The 13,954-nt window shown below is 37.1% G+C and overlaps 6 protein-coding genes across 6 annotated transcripts; 5 read left to right on the top strand and 1 right to left on the bottom strand.

The window, feature by feature from the left end:
- Positions 1-383: 383 nt before the first annotated feature.
- Positions 384-1,194, bottom strand: EV154DRAFT_512192 (uncharacterized protein). The gene has a single exon (XM_051601899.1). It carries the CDS (start codon positions 1,093-1,095, stop codon positions 811-813), a length of 285 nt encoding a protein of 94 aa, XP_051456587.1. The 5' UTR covers positions 1,096-1,194; the 3' UTR covers positions 384-810.
- Positions 1,195-1,475: 281 nt separating this feature from the next.
- On the top strand, positions 1,476-1,688 carry EV154DRAFT_422575 (uncharacterized protein; the record flags this gene model as incomplete). Its single annotated transcript, XM_051596095.1, has 1 exon — positions 1,476-1,688. The coding sequence occupies one exon, from the start codon at positions 1,476-1,478 to the stop codon at positions 1,686-1,688; it is 213 nt and encodes a 70-aa protein (XP_051456586.1).
- Positions 1,689-3,450: 1,762 nt separating this feature from the next.
- Positions 3,451-4,769, top strand: EV154DRAFT_512190 (uncharacterized protein). The gene has a single exon (XM_051601898.1). It carries the CDS (start codon positions 3,460-3,462, stop codon positions 4,570-4,572), a length of 1,113 nt encoding a protein of 370 aa, XP_051456585.1. The 5' UTR covers positions 3,451-3,459; the 3' UTR covers positions 4,573-4,769.
- Positions 4,770-4,948: 179 nt separating this feature from the next.
- On the top strand, positions 4,949-5,977 carry EV154DRAFT_422567 (branched-chain alpha-ketoacid dehydrogenase; the record flags this gene model as incomplete). Its single annotated transcript, XM_051596092.1, has 1 exon — positions 4,949-5,977. One exon carries the CDS (start codon positions 4,949-4,951, stop codon positions 5,975-5,977), a length of 1,029 nt encoding a protein of 342 aa, XP_051456584.1.
- Positions 5,978-6,811: 834 nt separating this feature from the next.
- On the top strand, positions 6,812-8,553 carry EV154DRAFT_538521 (6-phosphofructo-2-kinase-domain-containing protein; the record flags this gene model as incomplete). The annotated part of the gene is made up of 6 exons (XM_051604282.1): positions 6,812-6,857; positions 6,929-7,512; positions 7,586-7,843; positions 7,908-7,976; positions 8,033-8,249; positions 8,306-8,553. The coding sequence occupies 6 exons, from the start codon at positions 6,812-6,814 to the stop codon at positions 8,551-8,553; spliced, it is 1,422 nt and encodes a 473-aa protein (XP_051456583.1).
- A 506-nt stretch (positions 8,554-9,059) lies between these two features.
- EV154DRAFT_466086 (fungal-specific transcription factor domain-containing protein) lies at positions 9,060-13,035 on the top strand. The gene is made up of 3 exons (XM_051597716.1): positions 9,060-9,483; positions 9,548-11,515; positions 11,750-13,035. The coding sequence occupies exons 1-3, from the start codon at positions 9,388-9,390 to the stop codon at positions 12,704-12,706; spliced, it is 3,021 nt and encodes a 1,006-aa protein (XP_051456582.1). The 5' UTR covers positions 9,060-9,387; the 3' UTR covers positions 12,707-13,035.
- The last annotated feature ends 919 nt before the right edge of the window (positions 13,036-13,954 follow it).

Here is a 13,954-nt window from a genome sequence, read left to right as displayed (position 1 = left end):
ACACGACTTGTGGGATATAGGACTAGTAGGTGCTACGGCATAACGTACAAGTTGTCAATAAGGCCCACGAACATCCGACAAGCTTTAAGTCAGTGACCAGACCCATCTTAAGGGAGAAAGTAGTTATGTTGGCCCTGACTACTCTTCTCCTGGGGTAGGGTTCCTTTGGCGGCCTCTTTCATTACTTACAGTTAGCATTGGGTGGATACTGTACATTAGACTTGTCTTTTGTACCAAAAGGTTTTGCACGCACCTTTTTCTCACATTTTTTTGGGACCAGATATGCTTCCACCTTCTCGTGGTTGGTCCTGTTAATCAATATGGTATTCATAATAACTATGTTGAGAACTAGGAGAAGCATTTTTCTTATTAGTTTTTGTCTTTGTTCTTTTAAATAAATGCCTACAATATACTTTAAACTTTTGTCCTTGCCTTATTCTTTCGAATGTGTTCACTTGTGTTTAGTCTTATTGTGTACTGAGGGGATCGAAGGACGCTATGGCAAACTCTACCAGTAACGAGCGTTGACGATGTAAAAGCAAAAATACAAAGCTAATTACGGTCGAGTAATAATCTCAGAAAAGTGTATACAGTTGCTCAATAGACAAATCACAAATCACAAAAAGACGAAAAGCAGATTGCGATGTTTGATTTTGTTTCCATGATTGAAAAATGTTTGAAGGACATAATTTCAAAAACTACTCTACAACTTTTATCAAGCGAAATTGCATGATAGTTGGCTTTTGGTAGAGGCATGTTGCCACAAAGCGGAGCACGTAAGCCAACCAATACGAAGCTTTACGCAGAGCGCTACCTAATTAAAGCCGGCCTTTTATAATAATCGTTAAACAAAGGTCTATCATATTTTGATTCTAACAGAACAGTTCCAAACGATATGGGTGTTGACTTCATAATAATTGTGATGGATATATAAAACCATAATGTATGCTTGGGGCTATTTAGAAACCAAAGCAAGATTTGTGGTACAGGCTTTCCAAATTTTCGATGGCTCGTCTTTACATATACGCAATTTATTTCGCCAGCTCCACCTCTTAGATAAACAAATAATAGAATAACTCTCAAAAAAGAATCCATTAACCAGTGATAAAGGTAGGATTTCTTTTAATTACTTTGTAGAACACACACCCCATATTACCAGCCACCATATTTTTTGCCACACTACAAACAAACCCTATTAAAGCAATTCTTATTAGGCTGTGATTGCCACATCTCCTTTTTGAGCTATCAATGAGTCGACTATAACCTGGTACAATTTGTTTGATTGTGCGTGTGTATATGTGGCGCGTAGTCAATATACTATGGGCTAAAGTGAAGCTTTATTATAGTGGTTGATCCCGGAAGAAATTTCATTTAATTATAGGATAATATTGTTGTTATTTTTTGTATATATAGGGGGGAGATAGCCCAATTTTTATCATTATTATTTTACAACTAATACACACCTATATATATAAATGGCTTGCGTTCAATGGGTTTATGCTAATGGCAGCTGCTGGGTTGCGCTTGACAGAACTGCACAAAGTGACATTGAAGCTTTATGGTCGGTCAATTCTTCTCACTGGATTCGTTGCCCTTCTGTTTCTAAAAGTGCTGTATATGTGGATGTGGAGAAAATGGTGATGCTCTGTAATGGTTACCAGTACACAATCGCTCGCCGTATAGCTTAATTCAATATCCACTTCATGGTTTTTATACCCCCTTTGCATTGATCATAGACGAAACACTTAGACTTTACTCTATTACGCTACTAGACATCCCATATTTCATTCCATATTTCATTTAATAAAAAAAACAGTATATATGCATTTAAAAATTCAAACACTCTTCTGGAAAGCAAATGAACTTATTAGTCTGATGGTTTATAGTGTTTCTCAAAAATAATCATGGATTGGACTCGAATAAGTAGTGCGAATAGAGAGATCGAAATATTCTGTGAGTACTTGCTCGGTTTACATAATCAGGATAATTTTTTGTTATATAGCATACTACTTAAAGTGCGGATGCTTTGACAACTAATATATATATACTGTGCTTTTTAACCGTTAGGACTATGTCTTCTTAATAAAAATGAGCTCAAATAAGTAAGACAATCCAGGTTGTAAAAAGATAGAAGACTATAAACTCTCTTAAGCTTTGTTTTATTTTAAACACCGTTTTCAGAAACAAACAAGTAACAGATGTTCACTTGATCGTTTTCAGTCTTTTTTTTTTTTAACCAAAGTTCTAAAATAACAGTCGTATGTTCACAAAATCCCCTTTTTTTTTTCTAGATATTCAAATTGTCCTTACTATCAGCAAATCCTAGATTCAACCGATATTTCTATAAAGCTGAGTAAAATATTTCCGGAACATCAAATTGACCATTTGAGTATATTTTTTTACCTATTTTTAAAGCCTATTCAAGTGCAGTGACAACAAACCTTATTTATAAAATGCCGTCGTAACTAGAGTTGCTCTTGAATTACATACAATATGGATATCAGGATATATATATATACACTATAAATAACAATTTTATGTAAAAAAAAAAAAAAAAAAACAAAAACAAATGCAAAGGTTCAGTTACATAAGTGTGCCTATAATACAGTGATCAGTATGCCGGGTAAATGAATCACCCATCTACACACATACACCATTTCATATGCCGGCGTTACCCCGTGTCATCTAGGATGATTAGGTTTGATTTTTGTTTTAAAGAAAAAGGAACAGTGGCACCAAGTTAAGTGCTGCAAAGATGTTAAGAGTTTCAACGAAAGAAAAAAAAAATATGATAAGAACTGATTATAAAGTTAGTTTTTTAACAAGAAACTGGTTGGCAAATTTCACTATCCAAATCGAACATCTTGGTTCAATAGATGAGTGTACTTTTGACGAAAGAATAGCTTGGGCTTTTTTTTTTTGGGGTTGGCTTTTGCTCAAACAAATTAGTATGATACATTCTCATAGTAATTGCTCATCTACGTAGAGTGAGTGCATTTACCTACCAAGAATTTTATAAAAACCAAAGCAAGAGAAATGCGCTCTATTCTATTGTTTGCACTTTTTTCTTTTTGAAGAAACAAGTATATCGGGTTTTAAATACGGAGCAATCTAGCATTGTTGTTATTTGTAAAATGAAAGTTTTTTCTTGTTTCAAAAATCAAAAAAAAAACATTTCTCTTAACGAGACAGATGCGCCGATGTTACTTGCTATATATAATCCATGTATACTACCAGTAAAAAGAAACAAAAAGATTACGTATCTTTATATAAAGGACTGCATTACCGAGACGGAATACACTGTTTTTTCTAATTATAAACAAGTTAGTGCGTCCTTCCATAAAATTACGCGAATTGTGTCACTTCAGAAATCCTTATTTTTAGATCTGCCCTAATTTAGTATAAATGCGGCTTGGCTTTTTGTTATTATTGTCCCTCAATAGTGATATGTCTATATATATGGCATCTTGTATCTTTACAACATCTCTCTCTTTTTCCCTCTTCATCTCTATTTTTTTAATTTTTTTTATCCGCACAACAAGCATGTTATATAGCCCACAAGAGAAAGTTTGGATTATGTATGCAGTTCTACTGGCATGCCTGAATCTTTATTTGACACTTCGGATCAGAAAAAATCTCTTGTTGATCCCGTTTCTTGTCTTTGGAGTATTGGTGACTATTGGTACAATTTGTTTGTTGGCCAACAATTCAGGTGTATTTCAATCAGCTAGTGATTCCGTCAATCCAGTATTTATTGGGGATCGTTACTGGCAGGATCAAAGTCTCTCCTTGAGCGTACTACCAACAGCTTCGGTATTGCTTCTTTTTGGTATTATGGAAGCACAATTGATATTTATTCGTCATATGGCAGTAGCAATTCACAACCGGGACCATTGGGGAAGTATCTATTTGCGTGATCCCGAGAAATCGCAAGGATTTTTGACGGCACAAAAGAAAAAGAAAAGCTCATTGAGACCATGGACGTACTGGGCAAGTTTAATTTTGATGGTTCTGTATTTATGTACAGCGATTTGTTCGTTTGTTATTCAAACAATGGATCACGATACGAAAGGTTTGGGCGTAGCCGTTTGTGTCTCCGTACTGTGTTTACTGGCTTGTTTTAACGTGGGTGTAATCCTGTTCAGCTGTAACTCGTCTGCCAATCATATTCGTACCATTCGAAAGAATAGGGATGATCTGATGTTTCTTCGTTTTACACCCGTCTTATTCTTGGTATTGATGATGGGAATGACAATTATCTCTTGGGTGTCTTATCTTCAAATGGATGGTATTAACATGGCTGCTTGGATTTCTATCGAGACACTCACGGTATATTTGCCATTGATGCTCATTTTGATCATGTGCATTTATACGGGAAAGATACAAACGATGGGAAGACAATACCCAATTGAGGTAGCTCAACAACAACAAAACAAGAGAGTTTACCCGCAAAAACAAATGTATTCTTACCAAACTGTCAGAGACATGGAAACCGTTACCAAGAAATTGAGCTTTTATGAGGTCAACAAGGTGATTCCAACTCCTCCTCCTGCAACTTATAGTAACCATTAAAAGTAGCACTTCCGATTCCCTTTTGTATATTTTGTATAATAATAAACCTTTTTTTTTTCGCTTTTTATCATGTCAAGTATACAGGTTAGGGGAGTAGCGTCTGATGTTAAACGTGACCGGCATACGCATTATATTTTAACAGCTTACATAAAATTATATTCACACAGGGACTATTAAATATCACGAGCTGGTCCAGGCTTTTTTTTTCTTTTGTCTTTTTCACACTTTTCTTTCTATTATCATGAATTTAATTAAACCATATACAACAAAGATAGTAAGTCGAGCTTCTTCAACATTAGCAGCCTGTCCACAGACATTGCATGTGCCTCCATCCCCACCATGGGGGAATACAGGGTCTACACGACAGCCTTTTTATATGAATAAGACGCTGGACGACTATATCTCACAAAGCCCTACTTCCTTAACTTTGCGACAATTAATATTCTATGAACGACACATCAACACCGAACGGCTTCTCAAGTCAGCCAATTATGTGCGAACCGAACTGCCTATCCGCATCGCGCACCGGATTCGAGAATTTCAAAAGCTGCCGTACATATTAGGCACTAACCCATATATTGAAGGAGTGTATGAACTTTACTGGCAAGCCTTTGAACGTATTCGAAAGATTCCGCCTATCGAGACTCGACAAGAGAACGAGATATTTTGTGAAATTTTGCAGGAATCACTGGATGCTCATTTGGTGGTTATTCCGCAATTGGCTAAAGGCATTGTGGAATGTGAACAACAACAAGTCATGTCTATGGAGAAACTAGACGGGTTTATGGACGCAACGCTTCGATCACGTATTTCAAGACGCGTATTGACCGAGCATCATTTAGTTTTGTCGGATAAGAGGAAATCAATTTTCAATGTGTGTTCATCACACAATGTATTAACCAAATGTATACACCTGGTGAATGCGTCACAGCACGAAGGGACAGCGCCCAAAATTACCTTGAATGGTACAGATACCGAGTTTCAATACGTTTCGGATCATGTGGAATACATCGTTTACCAATTGTTATCGAACGCTTTTAGACATTCAATCTCATCCACAGACCAACCACGAGAGATCAAGGTGACTACATGCTCAAATGAAAAGGATGTCTTGTTTCGTATATCTGACCAAGGTGGTGGCATGTGTAAAAAAGAGTTTGCGAATATTTGGTCTTATGGAAATTTTAAACGCTTTGGGAATATGCAAAAAGTGCAACAATTGGAGGCCAAATTAAACGAGCACGAGTTGCTGAGAATCAGATTGGGTATCGGGCTACCCATGAGTAAAGTGTACGCAGGCTATTTTGGTGGTTCCTTGGAACTTTATACTATGGAAGGATATGGCACTGATGCCTATGTTCGTATCCCCAGATTGGGAAATACAAATGAAAATTTGGATGATTAGCTAGCTCGTTTCTGATTGGATATTACTCATTCAGACTATATGCGACACCGGTCTATCTATGCAAACTATAATTTTTTGGTTTAGCATGAAAAAAATAAATACCCTTTTACTGCACTCACGGAATAAATCGTGCTAAACTGTACGATCATTTAGTCATCCTAAATAGAGTACAGCTTATTTAGCGGTAAATCACTGTGTCCCATGATGTATAGATTATGTCCTAAGGCTTGATTTTCCTTTTCGTCTACAGATACGCATGCACACACCTGTTCTTTCTCTTACATAATTCAAATTGTGCCACAGCAATACCTTCTTCTTCTTTTGACAGAATTACGCATGTTTATTCACTCAGCTCAAATAGAGCAAATAAAATCACTTTTGACATGTAAGTATAAATAGGCTAGTGCTGTTTAGGTACTCAAACAGTTAGAATAGATCGATAATTATTGCTCAGGTTTAAAACAAGTAGCATACTTGTTTTTTTTATGTTCTATTTGCATTCCCTATCATGTGCTTTATCCTTGTTTCATCTGTTATTGTATGTACAGCATCATTTTTTTTTTTTTTTTTACATGATGCTTGCTGGCTTTTTGACGGGGAAATAAACAGCGCTATTTTTATTTTATAAAACGTTCTCTTTTCTCCCCTACCCTCCGCTTTATACACTAACAAATACAAAATGAGTGCTAGTAAGTTTAGATGAAAAAACATGCGATTCTTTCCTGTATTCATTAACATGCTCTTGCTAAATTAGATTTGAGAATTGCGTGTGTTGTAAATAGACTCAAAGCCTTCGTATTCTAATACATGACTGACCTATTCTCTCTCTTTTAGATGGTAGGTTTGCCTGCGAGAGGAAAAACCTACATTTCACAAAAAGGTAAAAAAAAAAAAAGAGGAAGAGAAGCTTCGTTTTCTGTTTGCACAGCGATTAAAAATCATTTCATAAAGTATGCCGCTATCTTACCTGGCTAGGCATCAAGACAAAAGTATTTAATGTTGGCAATTACCGTCGACAGCTTCATGGAGCCAATTTACCTCACACCTTTTTCGATCCCCACAACACTTTAGGAGAGCAACAAAGAAGAGAGGCCGCCGCCGCCGCTCTCGAAGACATGATTCGCTGGTTCAATGATGAGCAAGGGATTGTTGCCATTTACGATGCCACCAACAGTACGACAAAGAGACGTCGATGGTTATGTGACACTTTGGCAAAGCAGGATATTCAAGTGTTATTTATCGAATCCATCTGTCAGGATGAGGAGCTGATTTTAGCAAATATCAAGGACGTCAAGCTTTCATCACCTGATTATGCAAATATTGACCCAGATGAGGCCGCTATCGATTTCAGAGCTCGAATTGATCATTACAAGGAACAATATGAAACAATTACCGAACAAGAATTAACATACATCAAATTGATTAATGTCGGTAGTCAAAACATTATTAATCAAATCCAAGGCTACTTGGAATCACGAATTGTTTATTACCTCATGAATCTTCATATTGCACCTAGAAAAATTTATTTCAGCCGAGTAAGTATTTATTGTGTATTAAAAGAAAGAGAGAGAGAGAGAGAGAGAGACAGATACTAAGCTTAATACATAGCATGGTGAGTCGCAATACAATTTAAGCGGAAAGATTGGTGGAGATTCAAATTTATCAGAAAGAGGAAGATTATATGCAATGAAATTACCTGACTTGATCAAGACAAATTTGGGCGATCAGGATTTAACAGTTTGGACTTCCACTATGAAAAGAACCATCGAGACTAGTGAAAAGTTAGATTATCCAAAGTTACAATGGAAAGCATTGGATGAATTGGATGCTGGTGTTTGTGATGGCATGACCTATGAAGAAATAGAGGTAAATATTTATCTTGTTTCACACATTTTTTTTGTTTTTGTTTTCTAACAAATATGAACAATAGCAAAAATATCCTGAGGACTACGCTAATCGTGATGAGGACAAATTCAATTATAGATATAGAGGTGGAGAGGTATATATTAGATACGATGTTAGGTTGGAATGATAAGCTTATAAAGATATCCCTAGTCATACGGTGATGTTGTCTTGAGATTAGAGCCAGTCATCATGGAATTAGAGCGACATGAAAATATTCTTATTATAGGTCATCAAGCTATTCTTCGATGTATATATGCTTATTTTATGAACTATAACCATGAAGATCTTCCGTATATTAAAATCCCACTTCACACTGTAATTGAATTGACACCCAAGGCATATGGCTGTGAAGAAAAGCGATTTAAGGGTAAGAAAAGATTGTGATTTATAAATACCCAATGATTTACTTACATTACGAGATAGTGGATATTGAGGCCGTGGATACACATAGACCCAAGGTTAAAAAATCCAAATCCATTCGGAAAATCAACACTTCTTTTAAACTACCAGCTGTCGGAGCCAGTGGAGAAATTGTGAGAGACCCAATGAGTCCAATCATTCCCATCAGTCCACAACTGTTTCCTAAGGGAAGTAGCTCTACTACCACATCTAATAAGACGGGATTATCCAATCTTGATTTAGGTGATTCTGCTTGGCCATACAATAAATAAACCCTGTTTTTTTTTCCTTTCTCGACACATGCTTTGTATCCCCAACAGAAAGATTATGAATCAAAAATGGAATATGATTTTGTAATGTGGTGTGTGTAGGGGAATGGGCCAATACATTTGTGTGTACAAGCTTTTTCTCAGGCACACATTCTATTACTGTCACGCGCTTGATACAGAGTTCGTAAAAAAAAAAGATGGCAATAGATTCAAGCCTTCGCGTAAACAATTGGGTTATGGGATACACTCAGAAAAGCCTAATGAAAATGGGTAATCTTTGGTGTTACGTGTTGGTGAAAAAATTGATTAGATTGCTGCGGTAGGTTACAGTTGACAATTCGGAATAAAAATTGACCATATGTTTTACTTTGTTAAAAAGCATCAAGACAGTAACTTTTTATATTTGAAAATCTCGTGTCATTTCTGCAAACGACACGTAAAAACCATCTTTTCGTGTTGTTGATTACCAAGGACAATCTGACGTCTTTCTTTTTTTTTTTTGTCATCGCATCAAAAGTATAAATAGACATGCAAACTGAAAGGCAACATTTTGATTTATTTTAAACAACACCAATCAAAGAGAAGGGTTTGTCTACCCTTTAACTCATTTAGCGTGAGTTTTGCGGGAAATCAAAAAAAGTCATCTTTCTCTTTCTATTTTTTTATTTTTATTTTCCCATTTGTTCGTGCTTTCAACGTTAAAATATTAACCTCCCCCCCCCCTCCCCTCCAAAAAAAAAACTTCTTTTTTTTTCTGTACCAATATTAAAGAACAAAAAGGGAGCTTGTTTATTATCAACAAATACATATATAAAAAAATAAAGAAAAAAAACGTCAATGTCTTCTGTCTTCGTACCCGAAAGTAGTGGCTCACCTCAACAACAGAAACAACCAGAACAAGCAAGACCCAAAAGACCAAGGTCGAGTTTAGCAGTAAGTAGAATACTTTTGTTTGTTACGAGATGAGCAAGATTAACAAAAAAAAACTTTTTCAAAGTGTATTCGCTGTCGTAAAAAGAAAGTAAAGTGTGATTTTGTTCAACCTACCTGTGGACGATGTGCTATTGCAGGTTTACCTTGTAGTTATGCTACTCCACCTCGCCGAGTCGATGGCCATGCCTTTGATCAACTTGGTAACCACGTGGAGGAGCTCAAAGAAAGAATGCAGAAAATGCAAAACGAGCTTGCCATGATGAAACATAATTTACATCCTTTCCCTCCTGCTAATGTGAGCCATGAAGACGACTGCTCCAATCAGTCCACGCCCTTGATGACTTCTGATAATGGTAACATGGCTTTAACTTCTACTTCAGGCGTATCTGAACAGTCTGTTACATGGAAACTATCATTGTCACCTTCTGGTTTAAGAATCGATACAAATATTGCCAGTGTAGCTGACTTGTATAGAATTTTGTTAAACGGTATCAGTCAATTGAATATCAACAACGATTCGACAACAAGCCTCTTCAATCCAGAATCATCATCATCCTCTTCCAATACAATTCATAATGCATTTACATCTCGTGATAGACGTCAACAATCAAACACACCCACCTCCGCTGCAGCCTCCGCCGCCGCTGGAAATAGGAGAGTGAATAGTGGTGGTGGTAATTATCTGGACAATGACAGCGAAAAAAGCGGACGTTTATGGGAAGTTGATGAAGTCGAAGCAAGAAAGATTCAGCAAGAAAAGAAATCGACCGAAGATGTTTTACCAAAGGAAGTATTGGATAAATTAATGCACAGTTGTTACAATACATGTTTCTTGGCATATCAAATCGTGGATAAAGACGCATTTATCAATCAATATTTGTCTGAAGAAGGTTTAGACCCACTATTGGCGAATTCAATCAATGCCTGGGTATCTAAACACGGTTGCATCTATCACAATATCAATGGACCAGTCATCAATACCAGCATGGGTGAAGTGTATTTTAAAAACGCAAGACAATTGCTGAAAAAATGCTTCGATATCAGTAGCCCTACGACTATTCACGCCTTATTGAATTTGTACATGTATCAACTCAGTAGTGAACGTTCAAGTTTAGCTTATCTTTATATTGGTTTAGCGATTCGCATGGCCCAAGATCTGAAGTTTCACAAAAAAGAACATATGTCTGCTGATTTGAATCAGCGTGAGACAAATAAGCGATTATGGTGGTCCGCATATTGGCTTGATTTATGTGCGGCCTTGGAGTCCAACCGTCCTACCATGGTTGACGATAAAGATTGTGATTTAGATTATCCTGTACGCCTAGATCACGAAGACGATGAAACTGGCTACCGTATTCATTTTGCTGTTTATTCCATCAAATTGATGCGTATAAGAAAGGATATTACCAAGCATTTACCTTCCGAACAATCTGGCCAATCTTTACTTTCCGCCATTTCAAGACTCGAAAATGCCCTTACCAATTGGTTGGGAGAATTACCTTTAGACCTTCATTTCGACGATAATTCAAATGCTTTCCAAAAGACAGGATCTTTCAGAGATGAGGCTTGCTTAATTCTTAACATTCAATATCAAACCACTTGGATCATGTTACACAAGTTCTTTTTACCCAAACAAGACCAAACAGCCACTCCCGTTGCTTTACTATCGCTAAATATTTGCACGAAATCCGCTAGCCTGATAACACGTATGTTGAGCATTTATGCATCCAATCTGAATTGGTGTCAATTCTTTTACGCCATGGATGGTATCATTGCTAGTGTAACCATTCATCAAGTCAATGCTCTTTCAAGCGAAAAGGAAGTTTCGTATTTAGCTCAACGTAATTTAATAATCACCGCTAGTGTTTTGAAAAAATCACCCTTGATGTATATGGTCAAAGTATGCGAAATCATTGAAAGCATAGAAGGTTTCTTGAAAAAGAATGGCTTATCTGCCGATATTAGTGATTTACCTGCTGTTAATGAAGATTCCATTAACCAACCATCAATTTCTTCTGTGTTCCATCCCGAAGTATTTGAGTCACGACATATGATGCAACAACAACAGCAACAGCAGCAACAACAACAGCAACAGCAACAGCAACAACAACAGCAACAACAGCAACAGCAACATCAACAGCAACAGCAACATCAACACACATTACAAACTCCCCAACAACATCATCACCAACAACAACAGCAACAGCAACAACAACAACAACAACAGCACCACCAACAACACCAACACACGCACCAACAACACCAGCACCATCACCGTCCATCCTACAATTCGGGGTCTTTATCACCCTCTGTGCAGTCTCAGCATACACCTGGTATGATGAATTCACCTCAATCCCAACACTCTTCTTCTACAATCCGTGTACCTTCACAATTATCATCTAATATGTTTCAACAACAACAAACCCCTCAACCCTCATCCGCTTCAGCTGTTGCCGCTGCTGCTGGACAGCAACCATTACACAAACAACAACAACTTCATCAACAACAACAACAACATCCTTCATCTAATAATTCATCCATGTACAACAATCCAAATATGTTGGTGGAACCGACCATGCTATTTAATGATCCAGGTCTGATGGGATTCAATATGGCACCGGGAGCCCAAGGAGCAGGGATGGATCACTTGTTGTTGAGAGATATGGGATTTGATTTGAATAGTCCTGGTAGCCACCCAACGGGCAATGATAGATTATACATGTATGACCATGGTGGAAACCGGTCGACGACCTCGAACACCAGCAATAGCAATAGTAACTACGTCTCCTCCACGGCGGCGAGCTCAGCGCCTTACGCAACGAGCGAAACTACTACTAATAATTTTGGATATAATACCACGGCATCCAGCAATAACAACTTTAATTCCTCGGACAATACTTCGAATACAAGTGCTAATAATAATAACACTGCTTCATACCCTTTCCTGAACAATGCAGAGATTTTTGGAATCCCTACAGCCTCTGCATCGCCTCAGCCGTACCCGACAAACAACCAAGGAGGGCCATTTGATCCGAATAACCTGTTTGGGTCTATGAATATGGATCCTGCAACTATGTCGGCCTTACTTTATAATAATCCCGGTATGCCTAACTTTTCAAGTTATCAACAACCTCAACAACCAGGTACGGAGGATAATGATTTATTGTATGGCCCGAATAATGGCAGAAAGAGAGTTCATCGTGATTGGGAAGATGCATCATAATTTTTCATAAGCACTATATAAAAAATAAATATAAAAAATGTTACCACAAAAAAAAAAGCACTTCTCTAGATCTTTCTCTTCCGTCGATCTTGATTATGATTGGTTTTTGTACGCCCAACAAGAGTGGCCGTACATCCGAAAACTTTAACCCGGCCACAATCTCCCCTTCCGTAAAAGATTATTCCCTTAAAATTTTTTAAATCCGGATGAAACAGTGAACATTATATTAATTATCTATAGTAACATTAGGTACCTAAAAGGACGACATGTTCGTTATATTTAAATGGATCATTTCTCATTAGAATAAACATTTAAACATAATCGCATCCTTCTAATGTCGTAACTTCAAATTCGCAGTAAAGATTTTTAATGGCCAATATTGTTACTTGTACAAGTTTTTGTTACATAACATCTTTTGGCTCCACGAAAAAAACAACGGGTTATTTTTCCTAAAAGGGAAGGGAATCTTGCATAGTGTTTGTTTTTTTTCAGCACGTTGTCTCCTCTCCCCCGCAAAATACTATTGACAGCAAGCGTTGAAAAAGGGATCGCTTGTTGAAAAAAAAAATTATGCAAAAAAAAAAAAAAAAAAAAACGCGTAATTCATATCGGTATTAAGACAGCGCGTTCCCCCCCCCCATTAAACTCGAAAAAAAAACATTTTTGATATACAGTGGCTCCACCCCCAAAGTTCGTTTTCCAATTAACCAAAGTCGCTCTGGTCTCCGACTGAAATTCGCTTGTCTTACAGCCCAAAGTTCGCTTTTTTATTGGCCAAAGTTCGTTTTTGCAAATGGCTCAAATTCGCTTTTGTATCGCTCAAAATTTGTTTATGTTATCATTGAAGTTCGTAATTTTATTGAAGATCTACATTACCCAAAGGCCCATCAAAGTGGTTCTTTATCAAAGCATTTTTGAAAATTCTCAACGGATTTCTGAGCGATGTTATGAAGAGTCTTTATACTGACGCTTTCACTAGCCTCGCTGATTCTAGTTTTCAAATCTTCGGTTTCTTGAAATACACTTCGCTTGACTGAATTTTTGACGACTGACCAGAAGTCTTCAATCGTATTCAGCTCAGGAGAATATGGAGGCAGATATATAGCTCTATAGCCTCTAGTCTCGATTAAGTTTGTGATATCCTGTGAGGTATGGATTGGTGCATTGTCCATAACGATATAGAAATTTCTCATTTCAGGGAACTTGTCCATCTCATCTAACGTCTTAGAAATAAGCCTCATGTAATGT

The sequence above is a fragment of the Mucor mucedo genome, assembly GCF_025094135.1.
Source record: "Mucor mucedo strain NRRL 3635 chromosome Unknown EV154scaffold_59, whole genome shotgun sequence".
Classification (NCBI taxonomy): Eukaryota; Fungi; Mucoromycota; class Mucoromycetes; order Mucorales; family Mucoraceae; genus Mucor; species Mucor mucedo.
This window is presented reverse-complemented; position numbering and strand designations above follow the sequence as displayed.

Excerpts from the sequence above, each read along its gene's own strand:
- EV154DRAFT_466086 (XM_051597716.1), top strand. The coding sequence starts at position 9,388 with ATGTCTTCTGTCTTCGTACCCGAAAGTAGTGGCTCACCTCAACAACAG. Across the intron at positions 9,484-9,547 it reads GACCAAGGTCGAGTTTAGCA|TGTATTCGCTGTCGTAAAAA; the intron begins GTAAGTAGAATA and ends ACTTTTTCAAAG. Across the intron at positions 11,516-11,749 it reads CTTCTGTGTTCCATCCCGAA|CACCATCACCGTCCATCCTA; the intron begins GTATTTGAGTCA and ends CAACAACACCAG.
- EV154DRAFT_512192 (XM_051601899.1), bottom strand. The coding sequence starts at position 1,095 with ATGGATTCTTTTTTGAGAGTTATTCTATTATTTGTTTATCTAAGAGGT.
- EV154DRAFT_512190 (XM_051601898.1), top strand. The coding sequence starts at position 3,460 with ATGGCATCTTGTATCTTTACAACATCTCTCTCTTTTTCCCTCTTCATC.